A 24,040-nucleotide genomic window follows, 5' to 3' on the forward strand; every position below is an offset into this window, starting at 1 on the left:
TGTGGGAGCCTCCTGGTTCCTGGCTTCAGACTGGCTCAGCAAAAGCTATTGTGGCCACTTAGGGCATGAATCATCATCATCTCTTCCTCTCTGTATATCTGACTTTCCAATAAAAATAAATAAATTTTTAAAAAGAAATGACAAAACCATTTAAAAACAAATAAATAGGGCCCGGCGGCATGGCCTAGCGGCTAAAGTCCTCGCCTTGAAAGCCCCGGGATCCCATATGGGCGCCGGTTCTAATCCCGGCAGCTCCACTTCCCATCCAGCTCCCTAACTGTGGCCTGGAGAAGCAGTTGAGGACGGCCCAATGCATTGGGACCCTGCACCCACGTGGGAGACCCGGAAGAGGTTCCGGGTTCCTGGCTTCAGATCGGTGCGCATCGGCCCATTGCGGCTCACTTGGGGAGTGAATCATCGGACAGAAGATCTTCCTCTCTGTCTCTCCTCCTCTGTGTATATCTGGCTGTAATACAATGAATAAATCTTAAAAAAAAAAACAAATAAATAAGGCAAGCAAGTGTAAGCTGCAAATGTTATAGGCCAATAGGGACAAATGATTGGTCACTGATTGTGGGACAAATTAACAGGAAGAAACAGTACACGTGAGTTTTCATGAAATCAAACAATAACATCCTGCAACATGCACATAATAAAGAAACACTATCTGTGCTCAATAATGATCTCATCTTCAGTGAGCCACCTTACCTTACACACACACACACAACTTACTTCTTCATTTGAAAGTCAAAGTTACAAAGAAAAAAGGAGAAAAAGAGATCTTTTATCTCCTGGTTCACTTCTCATATGGCCACAACAGCCAGAGCTGCACCAGGTTGATGCCAAGAACCATGAGCTTTTTCCAGTTCTACATGGGTAGCAGAGGCCCAAGTACCTGGCTATCTACTGTTGCTTCTCCCTGGCCATTAACAGGAAACTAGATGGAAGTAAAACATCCAGGATTTGAATTGCACCCATATGGGATGCTGCCATCACAGAAAGTGGCTTTACCCATGACACCAAAATGCTGCCCTAATCCACTTACATCATTCTTTTAAGAATAATTATAAGAATATTCTTAACTCGCAGTTTAGGTTCTTACTTTCTTTGCTGGGCTCTTCTTCCTCCTCCCTCTCTCTTGTTCCCTTAACCTTTTCCTCATCCTAGGGACTCCCATTTACCAGATTTACACACTTTCATTGTGCACATGATCACAACTGAACATCAGTGAGTGCCAAAGATTTTATTCAAAGATTTTAAAGATTAAAAGATTAAAGATTAAAAGATTTTATTTATTTTTATTGGAAAGGCAGATATACAGAGAGGAAGAGAGACAGAGAGATCTTCCATCTGATGATTCTCTCCCCAAGTGACCACAACGGCCAGAGCTGAGTCAATGTGAAGCCAGGAACCAGGAGCGTCTTCTGGGTCTCCCACACGAGTGCAGGGTCCCAAGGCTTTGAGCCATCCTCAACTGCTTTCCCAGGCCACAAGCAGGGAGCTGGATGGGAAGCAGGGCTTCTGGGATTAGAACCAGTGCCCATATGGGATCCCAGCACGTGCAAGGTGAGGACTTTAGCCACTAGGCTACCACGCCATCTTTTTTTCTTTTTTTAATGTTTATTTTTCACAATATAGTTCCTTAGGTTCAAGAGAGTACCAAATTATATCTGTAGTTCTGACTTCTCTCTTTAACTCAATAGCCAAATTGTCCAACATGATTGCCAGTAGCCAACATGGTTGTGGAACACTTGTCATCTAACCACTTGTAGAGTAAATATTGTGGCACAGCAGGTTGGGCCACTCCTGGGGATGTCCACATGTCACACTGAAGTTCAGGGTTTGAATCCTGGCTACTCTGCATTTTTAACCTAGCTTCCTGCTAGTGTGTATAGGAAGCAGCAAGTAACAGCCCAAGTGTTTGAATTCCTTAAACCCATGAGGGAAATTTGAATGGATTTCCTGGCTTTGGCACAGTTCAGACCTGGTTGTTGTAGCCACTTAGGGGAGTGAATCTGTAAGTGGGAGATTTCTCTCTGTTACTCTGACTTTCAAATAAATAAATAAGTCTTTTAAATAAATTGGCTTTGAATTGAAGTGGCTATATGGTTAAAATGCCTGCCATGTCTCAAGGGCTTAGTAAGAAAAAACAGAAAATATCTCAATAAATGCTCTATCAATTACATGAGTAAGAGGCAGTATTCTTAGATATGTTGTAGTTAGTAAAACTATCATTAGAATCAATTTTATGTGCTTCTTTTTATTTTTCAAACTTTTGCTATTAGAAATTTGAAAGTACCCCCATGCTTCACATTTGTGGAAATCATTATATCCTCATGAGGCAGAATTATTCCAGACTCTTATATCTTGCTAATTATCTCAGAAATGTCACCAATGGGGACAGCATCGTGGTAAGCCTGCAATGCCAGCCAGCCCATATGAGCACCTGTTTGAGTTCTGATTGCTCCACTTTCGATCCAGCTCCCTATTAACGGTGAGGGGAAAGCAGCAGAAGATGGCTCACATTCTGTGGCCCAGTCACCCAAGTGGAAGACTCAGAAGAGCTTCAGCTTGGCCCAGTCCCGGCCATTGCAATCATCTAGGGAGTGAACCAGTGGATGAAAGATCTCTGTCTTTCCCTCTATCTATGACTCTTTCAAATAAATAAGTTAGGAAGAAAGAAAAAAAAAAGATTTATCTGTACCTCACATTCAGTATAAAAGACCGTACTCACCATCATCTGCTTCAGTCTATTCTGCACACTGGTGATAGGGCAATACTGCTAGGATATATCCATCTGTATCGTGTCTTGGTTTGAAATCCTACAATAGTCACTTTCAAGACAAAAACAATAAATATTTGGGCCCAATGCAATGGCTGAATAGCTAAATCCTCACCTTGTAAGCACCAGGATTCCATATTGGCACCAGTTTGTGTCCTGACTATTCCACTTCCCATCCAGCTCCTGCTTGTAACCTGGGAAAGCAACAGAAGATGGGCCAAAGCCTTGGGACCCTGCATCCACATGAGAGACCTGGAAGAAGCTCCTGGCTCCTGGCTTCAGAATGGCACAGCTCTGGCCGTTGTGACCACTTAGTGAGTGAATCAGTAGGTAGATCTTTTTGTCTGTCTCTCCTTCTCTTCATAAATCTGATCTGCTTTTGCAATAAAAACATACAAATCTTAAAAAAACAATAATATTAGTAAATATTTAAGCCTCTCATATCTACCATCAAGGGCTTCCCATGACTGCTTCTCTTGCACTTCACAACTAAAGTGAAAACTTGTGGAAAGTTCAGATTATGCCTCTCAACAAGAAAACACACACACACACACACACACACACACACACAAGGTAGAATGAAGAAGAGCCTCCTCATCCTTGGTTGACTCTCAATATTGCTAACAGACAGAGCTGAGCCAGTCCAAAGCCAGGAAACAGTAATTCTACCTGGGTATCTCACATGTGTGGCAGGGACTCAAATTTATAAGCTACTATCTGCTGCATTCCAGGCACACCAGCAGGAAGCTAGATTGGAAACAGAGCCCCGACCGCTGGATATGGTACACAGCTATCCCAAGGGGAAGTTTAACTTGCAGCAGTGCAATGCTCATCCCCTGCTTTAAATAGTTCCTTGATCTGGGCCTGGCACGATGGCTCCATGGCTAAGCCTCACCTTGCAAATGCCAGGATCCTAGATGGGCACCAGTTTGGTCCCAGATGCTCTACTTCCCATGCAGCTCCCTGCTTGTGGGATGGGAAAGCAGCAGAGGATGGCCCAAAGCCATTGGACCCTGCACCTGCATGGGAGACCCAAAAGAAGCACCTTGCTCTTGGCTTCAGATCAGCTCAACCTTTCCAATAAAAATAAATAAATCCTCCTCCCATTTTTAAAAACAAAGACCTTCCCCAATAAAGTGGGGCTGCAGCTTATTGATAGGGTCATTGAACCAAAGTTTGTGTATTTAGGGAATCACCCCTTCATCTCACACTTAATGCTTGCCTTGAGAGTGGGGACTCCACAGACAACAAAAAAGAAAACTCTTCTTAAGGATTTGTTGTTGTTCAGGTGGAAACTGCCTGTTTTACCCTTGAAGGTTCAGTGCCTGGCTCTTGAGGAATCTAACGTTACAAAGACAGCTGGGTATATCAGTAAGCCTTTTCAATAGTCTGTCATTTTCTTCCTCAGATCATTTTCTTTTACTTAATTCTGCTTTAAATTTCATCCATGCGTTTGTTAGTCAGCATATATCCAGGTAGCCTGAAAGAGGTAAAGACAAAATTTCCGAGCAAAATTCCATTTTCACACTCCCTCTTCTCCCTTCTGTTCCCCCATCCCTCCTCCGTTTCTTGTCACATTTCTGTTGCCAGTTTCCTTTGAGATCAGTACCCCCTGGCTAGCTAGACATACTACTATTAGGCATGTTATCTGGTGCTTTATTTTCCTGAACAATTCCAGATTCTCAGTGACTTCCTTCTAGTCCTCTCTGCGTACCCCTAAAGTTAGAGCTAGTGGTTAGTGTCGCCTTCCCCGCTTCACGCTTCATCTCCCACCTGGTGACAAGGGCCCTCCTCGCCTCCAGCTCCTCCTCCTCTGCCTTGGACCTAAACTACCTTGCACTGGCAACACTCCTTGTCTTACCTGGCTCTTCCTCGAGTGACCTAGGGTTGAATTCTGCTTTCCATTTCTAGCACCTTCCGGAGCCTGCAACAGCTTAAGGAGAGTATTAACAAGGGAAGGAATGGATAAAGGAACACACACCCGCACACAAATATTCTCTGTGAATTTGCTGGGTGTGACTTCTACCCGACACGTTTCTACACCGCATGAAGTTCCACAAAAGGAACACCCCTCCTCCCCGCAAATAACACTATCCAACAGAGGAAGACAGTCTTTTCTTTTAAAATGTTGTAAGTTAAAACGGGCTTTAATATCGCTGGTTATGTATGTACAAGGCTTTTGCGTTACTTGGAAAGGCAATTAACTCTCGTGAACAGAGGCTGTATTACAAGGGTGTGCCTGTCCTTTCTCTCCTGAGTGAGCCGGTGGCTTGGCCTTTTTGTGAATTAGTTCATTAATTAATTAGTTTGCCGCAAATTCTTCCAAGTGTCCTGTTGGGTGTGTCGGGGAGGAGCAAGAAGAAATGCTGGCCGGAACAGAAAAATTACAAACTTTTTGAAAGGCAGAGCAACCAGGTGTTCCGGCTGGTCACCTGCGTGGACTCCACACTCCTCGCTGTGAAGTCTGCCCCTGGGCCTGGCTCCTCCTCTCCTCCCCCACGCGAGGCGGGCTCCTGGCTGGCGGGGGGTGGGGGCAGCGGTGGTGGCCTCTGGGAGAACCAGGGCCTTCCTCCCTCTCTGGTGCTCGCCGAGCTGCGGAGATGTCAGAGACTCTTCAGCAGGGATTTTCCCATCTGCGCCTTGAGGAGCTGCCCCCGAAGCTGGGCGGGCGGGCCCGAGCTGCGATGTGGAGAATTCGATGTCCGCGCGACCTCCTCGGAGGAGTGGGTTGAGTTAAATATAACCGCGCGAATGGAATGGCGCTAAAAATAAGGCAACAGCTGGCGGGTCCACAGCCTGGCCAGGGGAGGGCGGGGGCCCGAGTGGTCCTGGGTGGGAAGGTCGCTCGCAGCTCAGGGGCGAGCAGGCCGAGGCGTCGAGGTTCGCCATGGGGAGAATGGGGGCGGAGGGGACCCTCCCTCCCCACCGAGGGACCCTCCCTCCCCACCGAGGGACCCTCCCTACAAGCTGCACACTGGCTCGCACGGGGGCCTGCAAGGGCGCACGTCTGACAGCCTGGCGCGCTGGCCGGCCGGGGCACCGGGGGCCTTCCTGCCCTGCCGCCAGGGGGAGCCGGGCTCGAGGGGAGAAGCCGCCGTCCCTTGAGAGGGTCCGGCGTCCCGGGCGACCGAAGGCCGCTTCCCCGGCCGCTCCCCGCCTTCCCGCACGCCCCTTCCGCTCGCGCGCGCCCTCCTGCGCCCGAGCCCTCACCATCACGCCAACAATTGAAACGTTTCCAAAACGGGCTATTTATTTGCTCCCAATAAATCGATCGGCGGTGATTAAGAAATCGATGTGGTCTGGGTGGGCAAGTCGCTCGCGGGAAGAGAAAGGGCCTAGGGCGGCGCGCACGCCCTCCGCGAGGCCGAGGGTGCGGGCGCCAGGTCGGAGAGAGGCGTGTCCCGGCCGGGCCACACCCGAGAGCCGCCACCTGGGCGCTCACCGGGCCCCGCAGGCAGTCGGCCCGCCTTGGTCCCCGGCGCCTATTCTTCCCCGCGCGGTGCCTTGGCCGCCTCGCGCCGAGGCTTTTGTTGCTCCTGCGCCAGGCTGAATGGGGATTTTGTAAAGCGGGACAGATAAAAATGAGCGGCATCATATTGTTTGACAGAGTGATCCCGCATGATGAAGTGTCGGCTCCGAAGGGGGTGCAAATGGTGAATTCCTAAAAAACCTAGCTCCCGGCTCCTCCGCTGCGAGCTGCCAAGGGCCTGGAGGGACCCCGCGCACCGCCTGGCCCGGTCGCTTCGCCCCGAACAGCGTCGCCGCGACGCGCGCTCTCCGCGCCAAGTCATTTTTAAGCGCTTTGGTCCTGCCCAGGACCTTTTTCCTCGCGGATGAAAAGAACAATTTTCGAGAGAAAGGCTCGTTTTGATTAAATCTGACATGCTGCTGATAACTCCATGCTAATGTGAAATAATTAACATAATAGCCATAATTAAAAGCACGCTAACAATGCCATAAATTTATCACACAATTTTACTAGCTTTCTGCCCCTAACTGCTCTCTCATCGTTAATTAAACGTGTTGCCTTTTACAGAATGGATGTTTATACATTTCCAATATAAATAAATTTGAAGCCATCTTCTCTCTCTCCTTTCTCCGTTTGGTCTCACCATTTCCAAGCACGTCCTGGCGTGCACTTTTAATGACAGATACTCTGAAAATAAATGAAGTTTGGGAATGCAAATCCAAACAAGAACATCCAATTGGCTGTGTATTTATTTATTTGACTCCCCAAAATGTGGAGAGGTGTGGTCATGCAGTAGAGGGGGCTACGAGTAGTAAGTTGAAAACCCCACTCGCAGGAAAATGGGAGTTAATCCAGTGGTTTGCGTCCCCGAGTTCCCTCCCTGTCCTTCCCACCTTTCACGGCGGCGGCCCTCCTTACAAAGAGGTTGATAATACTTAAAGGAATCTCTGAAGACTGTCCAGGGCCCGGCTTTGGTCCTCTGGGGCGCTGGCGAAGCTCGCGGGAGCGTTTATCCATCGAGCTCCGCCCACGTTCTATGTCCTTGGCCGCCGTCGCCGTCTGGATAGCCCTTGGGGTGGAGGACGCGCCCCTCATTCCGCAGAACTTGATCTTGCCCACCCGGATGGGAAGAAAGGGGCCTATGCGCGGCGGGCTTTGGTGATTCTATCTCGCCATCGATTTCTTCCAACTGTGTGCACCGGCTCTTTGGGTTCGCCCACGGCCTTGCAAGGGGTAGGGGGCCACTACCACCGCTGGAACGCTCTGTCCGAGCCGCTCCTTCCCAAGTTGACCACTGAAGAAGCCAAACTGAGCTTCAATTAATGTCCAGTCTCTGACATAGATTGTCCTAGCGCCTTCTTCCCCCTACCTGTCCATCTCCCCACCTCCACCCGCTAAATCTCCCCTCCCCGCCATGTCTCAATTTCCTCCTTTCCAACCCCCAGCCCCAACTCCGACGACCGCGTCCCAGGGGCTTCCCCAAGCAGGTGCTGCTTCCTCCGCCCACCCCGGGAGATCCCGAAGGATTCCCACTCTCCTCGCTTCTGGCTGAAACCTATCGAAACACGTAGGCAGGTGAGCCTGCTGCTGCCATTTTCCTCGGGGGCTTCCGGCCCTGGAAGTTTGTTGAGACCAAGAAGTCACTTGGTTGCGTGTGTGTTCCGTCTGCCTCCTGCCCCATATGCTTCTGCCGGTTATGCGTCAATGCTTCTACAGCTCTCCTTCACCACAAATTTCCGCCCCCTCTTCCACCGTTCCCAGCCCCGCCCCTCGCCAAAGCGCCTTGCTTTCTTCCCGTTCTTGCTGCTTAACCGCCTAAAGTTTGCAGGTAACTGACAACTTGCGGGTTTTTTTTTTTTTAAGCTGCAAACAATCACGCACAAACAACTGCATCAACCCGGAACCAAGGCGGCCTCCAGCGGGACCCCTCGCAGCTACCAGTCCGAGCAAGTTCGCCCCGGTGGCGTCCCGCGTCGAGGACAGCGGGAACTTTCCTGTCTCCCTCTAGAGCTGCACTGGGCATCCTTCCCGCCCCGCGATGGCCGGGCCGCAGCTACTGGCCACTGCCCGGAAGAACCCGGCGGCTGGTACCCTAGCCCCAGAGTGGCCGCGAAAACTGCGCCGCCTCCGTGGGAAGCCGACGACAAGGGGTGATGCTGGTGCGGGCGCCGGGCGTCGGGGAGGCAGCCAGTCGGTCCTGCACGACTCATCATTGAGCTAATCGAGTCGAAAAGTTGCTGTAAGGGCCGGCCTCGGCATCAGATGGCAACACTGATTGAACAAGAGATTAGCACAATAGATCTCTAACCGAGGGGAAGCGTCGCTTTTCACGCTACGCGCCGTAATTAATGGTATGAATCAATTAATTTGACTTTTATTGTGTCGAAGAAAAAAAGCGCAACAAATGGAACTGGCAGCTGGGAGTTGTTCAGCCCCCTTCCCCAGGGAGGTTCCAAGGAGACACCCGGGAATGGATGGTTCGGGCGAGGCCTGGCGAGGGGCGGGCGGATGGCAGAGATCGGCGGCACGGAGGGGGGCCCCGAGCCAGAGTCAGCGGGCGGTGAAATTCGAAGTTTGTTGGAGGGGGGCGGCGCCTGGAGAAGAGCCGCCATCTGCCCGGGTGCAGACCCACGCACGCGTCCACGCAGGCCCAGCCATGCAGGAGGAGGCCGCAGTGGAGCCCCGCGCTGCACTAGGTGCCTGCCTCTAGGGCTAGACGGTTCAGGTGGAGTCAAATGAGTTTACCAAGTCGCCCTTGATGGCTGCGGGTCCTCCCGACCTTCCTTCCCGCGGGTCTGCTGGAGCCTAGCGACAAGCAACCTTCTGCAGTCCGGGCAGGTGGATTGCTAGCTTGCGGCGCGGTCGTGGCAGGCTGTCTAGACAGCTTTGCAAACACTTCGGAGCCTGTGGGCCACAAAATGATGCAGCTGTGCAAATCAACTCAGATTTCATTTTAGGGTCAGGTACACGCCCTGTAGATCTCACGCAGGCAAGAGGCGCATCTCAGGATGGAGCCAATGTCCCCCCTCAGACTCCCCAGCAGAAAAAAGCTGCCAAGCAGAGATCCAATGGGCTGCCTTTATATCCGGGGAAACTGTGTCACGGAGATGGAAGTTAATTTGTGTGTCGCAGCGCCTGTGAGGAAGCAAGTTTATATATATTTTTCCGTTTTAATTTATTTACTGTGCCAGGCAAAGGACGGGGGTCATGAGCGGGGTGGGGCCGGACTGATGGAGGGAGAATGTACACAGTCCACCCAGATTTAAATCAGTTTCCCGGGGTCTTCTGCAAATATTTCACTAGTTCCTACCTGTCCCATACCCCTCCCCTCCCAGGCCTTCAGCATCCAGGTTCCAAGGAGTCCACCACTCCGAGTAGGCGCGCCGGGGACTGGGGGGAAAGGGAAGCCTACAGGCTAACCAAAGAGGCGGTGCAACGTGGATCTGTGGGGCCAGAAGCCCCAGTCCCCTCGGAGGCGTGGGGCCTGCGTGCTGCCTAGCCACGCCGCGCCACCCCAAGTCCCCAGATGAGATTCCCACAGTCCCTCCTACCGTCACTGGCTCCTCTTCCTGGGAAACTCTTTGCTGCGTGCCCCGGCCACGTCCTCGCCGCCGCTTTCCACCAAGTTACATTTTGCAGAGTGTCTGCGGCTATGGAGAGGAAATCCGCGTTAGCAGCCCGGCCACCTAGAGTCCAGCCTGCCGGCGTGCTCCAGGCCACCGCCAGGCCACCACCAGGCCACCCCCAGGACCCGAGGCCAGCTGCTCCTCCCGCGGCTCTGCTGCAGCCCCGACCTGGAGTGGCGTCTAACCTGCAGGCCCAAGGCCGCCTCCTCCTCGAGTCCCCGACTTACCCAGCCCAGGCCGCGGCCACTACCGGCTTCTTTCCCAGCGTCTCCTTTCCGACTTTTTCATATGCTAAACCGTTAAGCAACGCCAAGCAGCGGGTTATGGCTTTTTTTTTTTAACAGGTTTCCTGGTTTTTTTCTAAATGCTGACTTTATCTCTTTCTGCAACTCTTCTAATAGATTTATCAACAGCCATTTTTTTGTCCTTCGGAGATGCCGGGAATGCTGTTTTGTAGTCGCTGGGTGGGGGTTTGGGGGAACCCCACATATAGAAAAACGCGTTGGCATGCATGCGAGAAAACGAAATCGGGGACCGGAGTGGCTAGGCCTGGGCGGGGGCAGAGAGGGAGACGCCTCATCAGGTGTGGTCCCCGGGTTTGGGTACTGAGGATAGAGGGAGGTCGGCGGTCTAATTAGCAAGACGAAGCCGGGAGCGCCGCCCGACTCTTTTACAGCTGAAAACAAACAAAAGCTAAAAAGCAACTAAGTTTCTCCTTTTCAAAAATGGGATGGAAATCTCGTGCTACTTTGCCCAGGTTCCGTCAAACCAGCCCTGGCCAAGGGTGGCGGGGGGAGGAGGGGTGAGAGAAAAGGGGGGCGGGGAAAGCAGGGTAGCGGGAGCTGCGCGTCCGGCAGCCGCTCCCAGGCCCACTCCCTCCCGGGTTCACACCCACCCACACCCACCCGCTCCCCGGGCCCCAGCGGCGGCTCCAGCTGGGGCCGGGGTCTCCGGGCGCCCTTGGGGCCCGCGGGTGCCGGCGCGCGGTGCGGTGCCCAGTTGCGCGTCTTGTCCCTTTGTTGACAATTCCCCGAACCAACTTGAGTTTGGCCAGCTCCGCGGCGGCCCTGACGTCACGCGCGGTCACGTGGCCCCGCCTCCCGCTGGATCTTTAAGTAGAAAGTAATCTATCAGGCCAGTCCTTAAAACGGGACTTTCGACTAACGGGGCTTCCGCGGCCCTGACCAGCCCACCGCCCACCCTCCCGCACGCCCCCTCCCGCCGCCGCCGCAGTTGTCCCAGCCCACCGCCCTCCCGAACTGCCCGGCGCCCGGTGTCCCGCGCCCGCCTGGACCGCTCGTGCGCCCAGCGCAGGGGCCGGAGACCGAGGACCGTCCGCGGGTGAAGTGTGGGGGCGCGGCGTGGAGACGCGGCCCGGGGCCGGGGCGGTAGCTGGCGCCCGGTGCCGAGCCCGGGAACGGCCGGAGTTAGCGGAGCGCGGCCGCGCGATGCCTGACCGCCGAGTGTGAGCGAGCCGGGCCTGACCCCCTTCGCTGCCCCTTGCCCTCTCTCATCTTTCGGTGGGCGTCCGGAGTCCCCTTCCCCGGAGCTCCGCGGCAGCCCCTGACGACTCTCGCCCGCCGCTCCCACCCACCCGGAGGAGGGATGACCCTCTCCGGCGGCGGCAGCGCCAGCGACATGTCCGGCCAGACGGTGCTGACGGCCGAGGACGTGGACATCGATGTGGTGGGCGAGGGCGACGACGGGCTGGAGGAGAAGGACAGTGACGCAGGCTGCGACAGTCCCGCAGGGCCGCCGGAGCTGCGCCTGGACGAGGCGGACGAGGGGCCGCCGGCGGTCCCCCACCACGGGCAGCCCCAGCCGCCCCACCAGCAGCCCCTGGCGCTGCCCAAGGAGGCGACCGGGGCAGGGCTCGGGCCCGGGGCCGAGGCGGGCGCGCCGGAGACGGACGGCTGCAAGGGCGGCCCGGGCGGCGAGGAGGGCGGCGCGGGCGGCGGCGGAGGACCCGGCGCGGGCGGCGGCGCGGCGGGCGGCCTGGCCCCGAGCAAGCCCAAGAACAGCCTGGTGAAGCCGCCCTACTCGTACATCGCTCTCATCACCATGGCCATCCTGCAGAGCCCGCAGAAGAAGCTGACCCTGAGCGGCATCTGCGAGTTCATCAGCAACCGCTTCCCCTACTACCGGGAGAAGTTCCCCGCCTGGCAGAACAGCATCCGCCACAACCTCTCGCTCAACGACTGCTTCGTCAAGATCCCCCGCGAGCCGGGCAACCCCGGCAAGGGCAACTACTGGACCCTGGACCCGCAGTCCGAGGACATGTTCGACAACGGCAGCTTCCTGCGGCGCCGGAAACGCTTCAAGCGCCACCAGCAGGAGCACCTGCGCGAGCAGACGGCGCTCATGATGCAGAGCTTCGGCGCCTACAGCCTGGCTGCGGCGGCGGGCGCCGCGGGACCCTACGGCCGCCCCTACGGCCTACACCCCGCCGCCGCGGCCGGCGCCTACTCGCACCCCGCGGCCGCCGCCGCCGCAGCCGCCGCCGCCGCGCTCCAGTACCCGTACGCGCTGCCGCCCGTGGCGCCCGTGCTGCCGCCCGCCGTGCCGCTGCTGCCCTCGGGCGAGCTGGGCCGCAAGGCGGCCGCCTTCGGCTCGCAGCTCGGCCCGGGCCTGCAGCTGCAACTCAACAGCCTGGGGGCCGCCGCGGGCACGGCGGGCGCCGCGGGCACCACGGCGTCGCTCATCAAGTCCGAGCCCAGCGCGCGGCCGTCGTTCAGCATCGAGAACATCATCGGCGGGGGCTCAGCGGCGCCCGGGGGCTCCGGGGCGGGCGCTGGGGGCGCAGGGGGCACCGGGGGCGCCGGGGGTGGCGGGGGCGGCGGCGGTACCGCGCAGTCGTTCCTGCGGCCGTCCGGAACTGTGCAATCGGCGGCGCTCATGGCCACGCACCAGCCGCTGTCGCTGAGCCGGACGACCGCCACCATCGCGCCCATCCTGAGCGTGCCACTCTCGGGACAGTTCTTGCAGCCCGCAGCTTCGGCTGCCGCTGCTGCTGCCGCCGCGGCTCAAGCTAAGTGGCCTGCGCAATAGGGACGCGCGGGTGATTGGGACGCTGGGCCCGGACGGTGGCTGCCTCTCCAGGCTGCGTGCCCCGCCCGGTCCTGTCCCCCTTACCCAACCCGGACTCTGCCAACCCCTCGTTTCCTCCCTCTTGACCCTCCAACGCAGGCCTCCCGCGGCCTCCACCCTCTGGTTCGCACCTAAGCCGCCGGAGCAAACTCACCGCACGCCCGCCGGGAGTAGCTTTCCGTACAGGTAAACTCGAAAACCGAATTTTCCGGGGGAAAAAAAAAAGCACCTGACGGCGCCTGCTCTCAGTACCATGGAACGAGAGGGAAATTCTTTGTACATATTTGTATAAAAATTACTGACTTTCCTTTTGGGGTTTTTATTTTTTTAAGAAAAAAGAAATTCAGTAGATTTAGAGCTCTGAGCTTTCATTTTTGTTGAAGGTTCATTCTCCGCAGTTTTATCCGAGAAAAAGAATGTATAGAGACGTTGGAAAATTTTAAATATAAAAATTTTTTTCGAAAAGGCGAAAAATGTCATTCTATTATAAAAGTCTGTTTATATATGAATGAATATATATGGTATTCTAAATGTTATTCCATAGTGTTGTACACAACTTTGTAAATAAATTTTTAAAATGCTTAATCTAGAGTTTTATTTAGGTGCCTGAAGCAAATGCCAAAATGTAAAAATCATCCTTGCATTTTACCTTCCCCAGAAAAATCTAGCAGTTTCAGCTAATGACCTTTTTGAACCTTCCCCGGTTCACCATTGGAATGTAAAAAAAGAGAAAGGAAAGGAGTTTGCCTAGTTTAAATTGTGTTAATGTTTCAGCTTTAGTTTTCACACAGCATCAGGATATGGAGGGTGATGTCATTCATACCAACTTATCAAATGTAAATGACCAGGTAGGTAGATGAAGTAAACTGCCATTTGAAAAAAATGTAATCTTAAACAATAGCAGGTTTCACAATTTGTGATGAGATCGGCCGCACGTCCTCTACAATGACAACTCAAAACTAGAGTGTTCCTGGTCATTTCCATCATCTTCCAAGAGCAAACTGCAGACATCCCTCATTTTAGCGTTTCTTAGATTTTTGAAATAATTGCATCCTCTACGTGGAAGTGTTAAAAGGGACCCAGGTGATTTTGTGCGTGGTGTGTGTGTGTGTGAAAGCATTTTTTTTTTGCAATGGGAATTTTTATTATCAATCTTAATCTGTGCGTCATTGTTTCACTTCTTCATGGTGATGTTTAGTAAGATCCCTCTTTTCATTGGGCCGCAATCACGATGGAATTTCTTTGGGATTCCTATAGATGCTTCCTGGCCCTCGAACCCAAAACGTTGAGGAGGCCGGGGATGGGTGGCCTTAGCACCACCCTTAAAAACAGGTGCGCTTCACCCACCCCCCCCCAACCCCTTTTCCTTTTACCTTGGGCTAGGTTGGTGCAAAATACGAGGTGGGTTATTTTGAAAGTGCGTTCCATCTGCTTTCACTTTTTTTTTTTTAAATAGTCTTAAGTGTTAAAAAGGAAACGTCTTGACGCGGGAGGCAGGCTCCCTACCCGCGTATCCAGCAGCATCCGTTCTAATGACAATTAATTCAGCGGTCGGGATTGCTTGTGCGAAATCAGTTTCTAAAGCTGGAGCGGGCAGCGTGCGGTGGCCGCGTGCGAGGTCCCGTGCTCCCGGCGTGGCCAGGGCCGGACGCTGCCCGGGCCTGACCGACCCAGGGCTGGCGATGCTTCCCCGCCGCCAGGCTGAGCCTGCTGCGCCCTGGCCGCCGCCGTGGGCCAGGGGGGTCGCCGGGAGAGCCGCTCGCTCGCTCGCGAATACCGAATCTGTTTTCCTAGCCAACGGTAAACATTATTGCGTCCTGGGTAAACATTCCTTCAGGATCAGGGTCCTAAAATAAAACAAGCTGCCGGGTGAAGGCGGGAGGGGGGAGGTAGTTGAACTTGATAAACAAGAAGCCGATAATCAACCGCCGCCGCCGGAGGAGAGCCCATAACCGTTGCCTCCAAAGGCAGCGAGCGGCCGGCTGGGTCTCCGAGCGGGTCCCTTCTCATCTGCTCGTGCCGGGAAAACGAACGGATCTAAATTTGTTTGTATGTGTTGCCGCTATAAAAGTCACAAGTTGTTTCACAGTTGTGTCTGGCTAATCGGTTTTTACACAAACAGCAAATGGTACATGATTTGTGCAAACACATAGAGGTTATTTCTAAATTTAGCCGACACCCCTGGGAAAAGGGAAAGGCAGGGCTTCTTGAATTCACTTTTAGCCTCAAGAAGCTGCTGATCCAAGGCTTCTAAATGACATTGGATAACAGGGGCCTCATTCCATCACTGATCCTTTGTTACTTATAAAATTACTCGCTCATATTTCCGCGCATAGCAGCAATACCGGCCGAGCCTAAGCCCGCAGCGTGACTCGCAGCCCGAGCAGCCCTTTGAGGCCGGTGGCGCTTTTTCCAGCGATGCATTAGGCGGCGGGCCTGCAGGAAGAGACAGGTCTGTTGGCCACCGTCCTCCGGGGCTTTCCTCGCTCCAACACTGGCGTCCGGAGACGGTTCCCGTCCCCTTTGTATCTCGGAGGGGAGCAGGAACCCTCAGAGTCCACCAACCGGCCAGCGGCTCTTTTAAGCCCTGACAGGTGGCAGGAAGGTAGGCCTGGCCGTCATCTCCGCCCCACCCCCACCCCGAAAAGCTCTTTGGGGTTTAAGCAGTCTCAACTGCGAAGGTCTGGAGCCGAAGAGGGAAATGCAACTGTGGTAGATAATGAGCGCGAAGGCTCTTCGTGGCAGGGCGGGCGGGTGCCCGAAACCCACGTTGCATGTGGCCGAGCGCTGGCACCTACGACAAAAGGCGCTGCAGTTCGCCTTCATGCCGACGCTCAAGCCAACACGACCTGGATCCGCGTTTTATTCCTCTTAAAAGGAATAAAAGAGGGGGAGAACAGATGTTCTCGCCATAAAAGGAGGACGCGTGTTGACACCTATGGGTCGGTTTTGAGTTTTCTGCTGTGCAGAAATTTGACCATGTTTCTGTATTCCCCGGCACCGATTTCTTAACCCACTCCCCAGGCCGGTGGCCCCTGCAGCAGCCTCAGACCGGATGCTTGGGGTGAGGAGGGGCGCATCCAGCCGCCCTCCCGGGAGGTACGCGAGAGGAAAACGGGATCCAAGACAGAGGCCAATAAATGCTTGCGCCGGCGGTCGGGCTTGGGCCGCGATGGCCGAGGTGGCCTGTAGGGGGCGGCGAGCAGGTGAAAAACTTCTCCGAGGGTCTCCGCGGGGTCGGGCCCCGCCCTCGGAGGCTTCTCTTCCCTCCCAGGCTCCGGACATCTCTGCCCAGCCTCAGGTCCCCAGACACCTTCACTGGAGCCTCCGAGATGCCGCTTTCTTCGGCCTGTCTCCTTTGGAGGGACAGGACCCCGAGCGGAATCTATCCTAAACATTGGGAAACCATCAAGTTTAGTGAGGAGGAAATACTGAGTTGGGAGCAAGCAGTGGTTCTAGCGCAGAGTATTTGGCTAATACGGGAAGGGGAGAGCCGTGGAAAGCAAACCAGTTCCAGAGGCTCGAACCCATCCCCGTCAGCACCGACGTCTACGGTGGCCGCAAACTGTGGCCCCCATAAAGGCGTGGGGATGACAGCTGGATGGCAGTTATGAGGGTGCCCAGGCCGAACCGTGGGGTGCAGGTATGTGTGTGAGGTCCGTTTCACTGAAGAAAGGCAGGAAGCAGTGGGGTCACACACCTTGCAAGAGGCGCCCCCATCGGGCCTTCCGAACTCTGGATGTCTCTGAATCTTTATATCTTTCTGTTTGACTCTACAATAAGAAAGGAGCCTGCCTGCCGCTTGGTCTTGTAGAATTAGGGGAGTTCGTGTCAGTGACAAATGTTGTATAAATTGTAACGAGCCTTCTTTAATGACCTCTAGACAGAGATGCAACTCCCTTCCGAGCACAGGTGGTGTTGAGCTTGGTTTTGAACGCCTGCATTTTGGAGGTACAAAATGAATTTTTCTAAGAGGAATCTCTTACCTAGTCTAGCTCCATTCAGCGGCCTGGAAGAATGGAGGGGGTAAAAGTTTGCTCGGCCAGAGACTTTTTAAAAGGTGGGCCTCCTCCAGAGCTGGGCTGGTGCCTTTTGACCACACCCTGGGCCTCAGTCGAAGTCCAAGGTACCCACCCACCCCTGGGCCCCCACGCCCAGCTGCGGTGGCTGCACGCGATGCTTTCCGGGTGGGGGGCCGGCCGGCTTTGCCGGTTTTTTTCCCCTGGCTTCCACTGTCCGAGGCAAGTGTGGAAACCCGAGCCCTCCGCTGACAGACGCCTATTAGCGCCAGGACGCGGCCTCGGAGGCAAATTAAAGGTAACCAGATCCCGACCCCGGTAGAAGACCACCCTCCCTGCACCGCCCTTCAACAGTTGGCCATGCGGCTCCCAGAGCCAGTGTCTCCCTGCCTCACCACCAGCTTGCCCTCCTAGGAATGCACTGGTCATATTCCCTGCTCCCCGGGCCGAGCCTGTCCAGGAGGGTGGAGGCGCAGAATCCGTCGGAAAAGGCAGATTGCACAAACAGCCAGAGCTTCCTGAGAAAAGAGGAGCATCTCAGTTTGGGGTCCGAGATGGTGTCTTAACATCCAGCCCATGAGTGCGCTCCCGACTCCTGACATCAAACCTGTACCCGGAGGAGCCCTTGCTTCCTGGACACAGCTCAGTCCCCGTACTTGGCGAGGCAGGCAGGAGAAATCCGAAGTCCCTGGCCCAGGGTCTCAATTTCTCACGCAGCTTCCAGGGTTGGGGGAGGATGTGTGCAATGAGGTCATCACTGGAAGCAGGATCAGGGGTCGCTCCCCCCCCCGCCTCTTTGACAGAGGCCTGAGGGTCCCGTGACTTACCCAGGGTCACTCAGCAGCCCCAGGGTCAGCTATGAAAATGCTCCGCGGAGAGACTAGAGCTCTCGGCTTGGCACAAAGGCGCCACTGGAGGGAAGTGAAGACGGAGGACGGGGGGGAAGGCGGGGAACAAGGGAAAACGCCCGTAGCTGATGGGAGCCAGACCCAGCTGGGCCTGGGAGACGGCCCCGGCGCTGGGACCTCTGCGCAAGGTCCCGCGCCCGTCCGTTCCGCTGAACCCGACGGCTCATTTCCTTCCTATCTGGAGAGCTAGGAGGCGAGAGAGCAAGCGGGAACTGCAGGCAGCTGAGCGGCCACCACGCGCGGTCCTCGCCGGGATCACCCCCATGCCAGCCTGCGGGACTCCAGCACACCCCTGCCTGGAGGGAAGGAAGGAAGAAGAGACTTCACAAGCAGGAATCAGGGGGAATTGCAGCCGGAACAGGAGCCACGGTGGAGGACGGCATGCCTCCGTACGAAGGGTGCGGACTCGGTCCTGTCCTGGGGCACGCCCCAGGTGCCGGCGCACGAGAGACTGGTGACTGCAAGCAAAGCCCCACCGAGGGGCGCCCCAACCTGGGATCTCCGGGAACTCGGGGCAGGATTAACCACCTTAGGCCGCAGCACTGGCGTGAGGACCGGCTGGGGACAGACTGGAGTGACACCCGCTCCCCGCAGCGGCCTGAGCACCCGGCCGCCTACCCGCCCGAGCGGTGTCCTCTCTGCCATTGCGGCCACGGATGCGAACTCGGCCTTGCGGATGACCCTCTGGGTGGGCGGCGGCGCAGGTGCGTTGCGCGTCCTACAGAATTCTGAGCCGGGCTTGATTTCTTTCCAGTCTCTAACCCTTCGCGCTCTACTCAAGAGATGATGAGCAAGACTCACCCAGTCATCTCCCCAGACCTCACACGGGGCTTGGTGTCCGAGTTCTGACGGAGCTCTGATGGTCGGCATTAGAGTAAGCTTCACCCCAAATTCTCTCTTGGCTTTTAAGCACCACCTGACAGACGGAGCACCTCTTCCGCGAAGTCTTCCTGCCTCTGCCAGCCCTGGTTTGTTGCTTCTTCTTGGAGCCCGCTGTGGCAACTAATGAGCCATCGCCGAGTTCTGTGATTTCCGGGTGAATTCCTTACTACCTAACTTTGTTGAGTCCAGAGGAAACGACCCAGATTATCTGTCTAATAAATGACAACCTCTGGCCACAAGCGCGGATAGGGAACCGTGGAGGTCGTGAACTGGTTAGCAGGTGTTTCTCAAGAGTGTGGGAAACTTCCCAGCCCTTTCCTTCCATGCCCATCTGTATAACAAATGCTTTTATAAACACCCTGTTAATTTTTCAAATGAATGAATTTAAAAAGCATTTGTCAGAGATTTGAGAAGTATAAGACATATCAACTGTTCATAATATAATTGGATTTTCTGGCATATTTTCTCTACCAACATGAGACTGGTTGGAAACTTCTGCCAGGCAGGAATACTAGCAGCCAGGGCCACCTCAGACCAGTGGGGAAGGTCCCTGGAGAATGCCTGTGCTTGCAGTGGCCTCTGCCTCCGTGTTTTCAGGAGGTGAAGACACACTCACTACTTAACAAAGAAACCCATTGCACTTGGGAGAATCTTGATGTGTTCAAAGGAACCCTTTGAACAGAACCCTTGTATTTCCCTAGAAAAGAATGGTGAATTGAGAGTGAAGGAAAGTCATTTGGTCATATTTTCATATTAAAGATGGTGAAGTGTTTTTTTTTTCTTTAATCTAGAAACACAATGAATTCATTATGGTTTGGCCTCTACACTACAACAGCTGTTAGTTTTTGAGCAAAATCTAGAGCTTCAAAGATTCCATGTTCCGTTCCAGCATCATCCCTGGTCTTGCTCTGGGACTCGCTTGGAGAGCCTCAGCTACTCATTGTCTCACCTAGGATTGGGCTCAGACTGGTGGAAAAATCCTAGGAAATGGTTATAGGAAAGCTGTGTTCCATTAAAAGGAAGGAAGGAAGGAGGGAAGGAAGGAAGGAGGGATGGAAGGAAGGAAGGAAGGAGGGATGGAAGGAAGGAAGGAAGGAGGGAAGGAAGGAAGGAAGGAAGAAAGGAAGGAAGGAAGGAAGGAAGGAAGGAAGGAGGGATGGAAGGAAGGAAGGAAGGAAGGAAGGAAGGAAAAGACAAATGAAAAAGCAGCTTTAAGGATTAATCAAACCATTTAATTTCTCTTTCATTGCTGGCATAAAAGGTATCTTTTATCTGTTAGTCATCTAAATTTGTCACCACATAAAAGCAGGAACTGGGCCCAGTGCAATGGCTCGGTGGCTAAATCCTCACCTTGCACGTGCCAGGATCCCATGTAGGAACTGATTCATGTGTCCTGGCTGCTCCATTTCCCGTCCAGCTCCCTGCTTGTAGCCTGGAAAAGCAGTAGAGGGTGGCCCAGGAGCACCAACTTGGAAGACTCAAAAGAAGCTTCTGGCTCCTGCCTTTGAATCAGCTCAGCTCCAGCCATTGTGGCCATTTGGGCAGTGAACCAGCAGATGGAAGATTTTATCTCTGCCTCTTTCTTTTTGCAAGTCTGCCTTTCCAATAAAAATAAAATAAACCTTTTTTTAAAAAAATTTATTTACGGGCCCTGCGGCGTAGCCTAGCGGCTAAAGTCCTCACCTTGAACGCCCCGGGATCCCATATGGGTGCCGGTTCTAATCCCGGCAGCTCCACTTCCCATCCAGGTCCCTGCTTGTGGCCTGGGAAAGCAGTCAAGGACGGCCCAATGCTTTGGGACCCTGCACCCGCGTGGGAGACCCGGAGGAGGTTCCAGGTTCCTGGCTTCGGACTGGCACGCACCAGCCATTGCGGCTCACTTGGAGAGTGAATCATCGGACGGAAGATCTTCCTCTCTGTGTCTCCTCCTCTCTGTATATCTGACTAGAGAGGAGGAGACACAGAGAGGAAGATCTTCCGTCCGATGATTCACTCCTCAAACTGGGAACCAAGAACCTCTTCCAGGTCTCCCACACGGGTGCAGGGTCCCAAGGTTTTGGGCCAACCTCGACTGCTTTCCCAGGCCACAAGCAGGGAGCTGGATGAGAAGTGGAGCTGCCGGGATTAGAACTCGCGCCCATATGGGATCCTGGCGCGTTCAAGGCGAGGACTTTAGCCACTAGGCCACACCGCCAGGCCCAAATAAAATAAACCTTAAAGAAAAAAGTAGGGACTTGGATGTCTTCTCCAAAGACGTTCACCAAAGCTCCCCTATTTAACATTGAGAAGTGGAAAGAAGATCCGTTGTCTGCTATTTGGAATCAAGATAATAAGCTCTTCTGTGTTGGATATTTAATGTAACATTACGAAATTAAACCCCAGCTAGCATGGTCTGCATTGATTTAGTCTTAGTCTCTTTCTTTGCATTGTTACATACTATTCTAGAAAAACATTATCTCAAGCTCTACCATCTTGCAAACATAAACATTGGTTACTTGAGCAAGGTAGTATCAAGATTGGTAGAAACTAATCACACCCACCGTGGAACACCTTTTTTATTGATGGGCCTTTAGCAGCACCAGCTTTCCACATGCATCAGGAATTAGCACTGTATGATAAAGTTACTCTTGTTGCTAAAGGGAATTGAGTATGAGAGTTAATGGATAGAATCAAAAGATGAGACTAATTCCTAGTCCGAGTCCTGACATTGAACTTGGAGCTATCTGATAGTCTCTATATTTGCCTAGAATAAAACCCCTATTGAAAATTTCGGTGAAAGAGAGAAATTATAGTCTAATAACAACCATTTGAAAATATTAACTTTCTGAGTAACTGTTAAAAATTTAAAGATTTTTTTTAAACCTTGATTTTACTTTTGTCTTGATTTAAGGTATGTGTCAAAGCAGGGTATCTGTCATCCAGTCCCGTAGCAGGTGAAAGACTCTTTTATTCTGGCGTTCATACCGTAGCCTGTAACTGGGAACCGAACTGCATCATCCATTCTACCATCAGAAGCCCCAGGAACAACTCCCTGAAGTATCCAAGGAGACTGTGAGTGAGTTCCCCTTCCACTTTGGGACCATAATTCTGCTGTGAGATAGTCGATATCTATTCTTACTGGTTTACCTTTTTTTCTCTTACAATATTTTTGCATTCAATGAGATGAACAATGAAAAAGTATTTATCAATTACAGTTGATACACACTGTGTGATAGAGAAATATACAACACTTGCCAAGTGGATTCCTTTCTGTTTTAATCTGCTTTTCTTTTCTACAAGAGAATGTCTAAGGCTGGCAAACTTTGTAATGAAAATAAACTTGGGACCAGCATTGAGGCACAGTAGGTCAAGCCACTGCTTGCAGTGCTAGCATTGCATATCTGAGCACAAGCGCCATCTGCTTCACTTTCCATCCAGCTCCCTGAAGGTTGCCTGGGAAGGCAGCAAATGATGGCCCAGAAGTTGGACCTGCTACCTCCTGGCATTGGTCTGGCCCAGGAGACCAACTGATCTGTTGTGGGTATTTGGGGAGTAGCCAGCCTCTTTACCCTTTAGGTTAAAAAAAAATAAAGAAGCTGATTTTGAGGCTCCTTGCTTCTACTGTGGTGGCACCTTACTGGCCTTGGGGCCTGGGGACTTGGGCTGGAGGCCAGTGGAGTGGAGCAGGCCTAGGAACTCATGCGCATGTTTGGGTCCCACCTGGGTGGAGGAGCGGGGTGCTAGGGACCCAGGGTGGCATGCTGGTATGGTGTGCTGGTGGATTAGGCTTGTGTACTTGTGAACATTCTTGGGTCCCGGCTGGGCAGAGGGATAACATCCTAGGCCAGCACATGTGCCAGAGGACTGGCTCTGGGATCCCGGATGGGTGGGCAGGGTTCCAGGCCAGCACACTACCCCACCAGAAGATCTGGCTGGAGAACCCATGTGCTCATGGGCGTGGGAGCTGTAGATTGAATACAGAAAGAGGGTATGGGGATGTGTGTGTGTGTGTGGGGGGGGGACTGTTGAGGGAGTGCACTACAGGTGATGAATGACCTCTGGAGGACTTCTGCTGACAAGGCCACTCTGTACTTGTAGGTGACAGGGCTGAGGACAGTTGGTTTGAAGGAGGGAAGCTGGAGGACTTTTCTTGGTCAGAACAATGTACCCGTCCACATGGGAGACCTGAGCTGGGTTAGTTTGCATGGACCACCACTGACCACTATCCACTGGTGCACACCAAAGCTGAGGCTGGGACTTACCTGGCAGAGCTAGATCACAGTACCCACCACTGAGTGTCAGAACAAGAGACAAGTAATGTTAGATTGAGCCATTACAGCAACCAGCACATGAGAGAACTAGGTGCGGGGGCAGACTCTGTGGAGCAGATGTGGGGTCATCCCTATGGAACTGTAATATCCACTGGTTTGCTCAAGAGCTGGAAATAGTGGTGACTGAACTAGGCATGACCACGGAATCCTAAGACACTCATGGGTAGTGGGTTTGGGAACAGGCCGGGCTGGTCCAGGCTGTAGTATCTGTAGAAGAACTCAGGAACAGGACATGGGGCAGGCTTGGCTGCAATATCCACCAGCACAAAGGCCAAGAGAAATCAGGCAGACTATGGCAGGTAAGGACCTAGTACCCACTGGCATATGTGAGACTGAGGTCTGGGAGTGGACTTGGTAGGGGAGCTTGGGAAACTCCCTTGGTGGGCTGTGGCTCCCGTTCGTGAGTATATAAATTAGTGCTGGGTATTGGTGAGACTAGGCAAGACTGCTACACTTGTCAACAAGTGTGTGGGATTGTTGTGGGGGTTGGGGGGGCAGATCAAGCAAGGCCAGGCCAGATCTTGGCACATTAACATATTCAAGAGCCAGAATGAAGTGTGGGCTATGCTGAGCAAAGCTATCACACCTACCGGTTTTCATGAAAATCAGGGATTGTGGTAGACTGGACAGGGCTGGGCTGCAGCACCCACCAGCGAGAGTTGGTACTAGAAGCAGGCTGGACCAGGCCAGGCTGCAGCATCTGATGGCAAAAGCCAAGACAGAGAATGGCTATGCCGAGCTGGGTTAGAGCAAGCACTGACATATGCAAGATCTGTGGCTGAGAACAGGTCTGTTTTGAGAGTTAAGGAGGATACCCCCTGCTGGATTCCTACTAGTGAGCACAAGAGCCAGCTTGGGGGTGACTAGCTGTGCAGGAATAACTGCAGTATACTTTGGCATGGGCGTGGACTGGGTCTGGGTGTGCCAAACTGGGCTTACTGGTACTAGCGAGAACCA

At 53.6% G+C, this 24,040-nt stretch overlaps 1 protein-coding gene and 2 long non-coding RNA genes across 4 annotated transcripts; 2 read left to right on the top strand and 1 right to left on the bottom strand.

Annotated features, from left to right (window-relative positions):
* Window positions 1-8,646: 8,646 nt before the first annotated feature.
* On the bottom strand, window positions 8,647-10,454 carry LOC131479571 (uncharacterized). Its single transcript, XR_009244975.1, has 3 exons — window positions 10,105-10,454; window positions 9,803-9,901; window positions 8,647-9,386 (listed from the first exon to the last, which is right to left on the bottom strand). It is a non-coding gene; the product is annotated as an uncharacterized LOC131479571 (long non-coding RNA).
* A 1,005-nt stretch (window positions 10,455-11,459) lies between these two features.
* On the top strand, window positions 11,460-13,545 carry FOXD3 (forkhead box D3). The gene has a single exon (XM_058660868.1). The coding sequence runs from the start codon at window positions 11,483-11,485 to the stop codon at window positions 12,923-12,925; it is 1,443 nt and encodes a 480-aa protein (XP_058516851.1). The 5' UTR covers window positions 11,460-11,482; the 3' UTR covers window positions 12,926-13,545.
* A 1,082-nt stretch (window positions 13,546-14,627) lies between these two features.
* Window positions 14,628-23,329, top strand: LOC131479572 (uncharacterized). Of its 2 annotated transcripts, none has more exons than XR_009244976.1 (3): window positions 14,628-14,764; window positions 21,664-21,824; window positions 23,266-23,329. It is a non-coding gene; the product is annotated as an uncharacterized LOC131479572 (long non-coding RNA). The 2 variants fall into 2 exon arrangements; XR_009244977.1 differs by lacking the exon at window positions 14,628-14,764 and adding an exon at window positions 17,158-17,281.
* The last annotated feature ends 711 nt before the right edge of the window (window positions 23,330-24,040 follow it).

Source organism: Ochotona princeps, chromosome 2, assembly GCF_030435755.1.
Source record: "Ochotona princeps isolate mOchPri1 chromosome 2, mOchPri1.hap1, whole genome shotgun sequence".
NCBI classification, from domain to species: domain Eukaryota; kingdom Metazoa; phylum Chordata; class Mammalia; order Lagomorpha; family Ochotonidae; genus Ochotona; species Ochotona princeps.

Excerpts from the sequence above, each read along its gene's own strand:
- FOXD3 (XM_058660868.1), top strand. The coding sequence starts at position 11,483 with ATGACCCTCTCCGGCGGCGGCAGCGCCAGCGACATGTCCGGCCAGACG.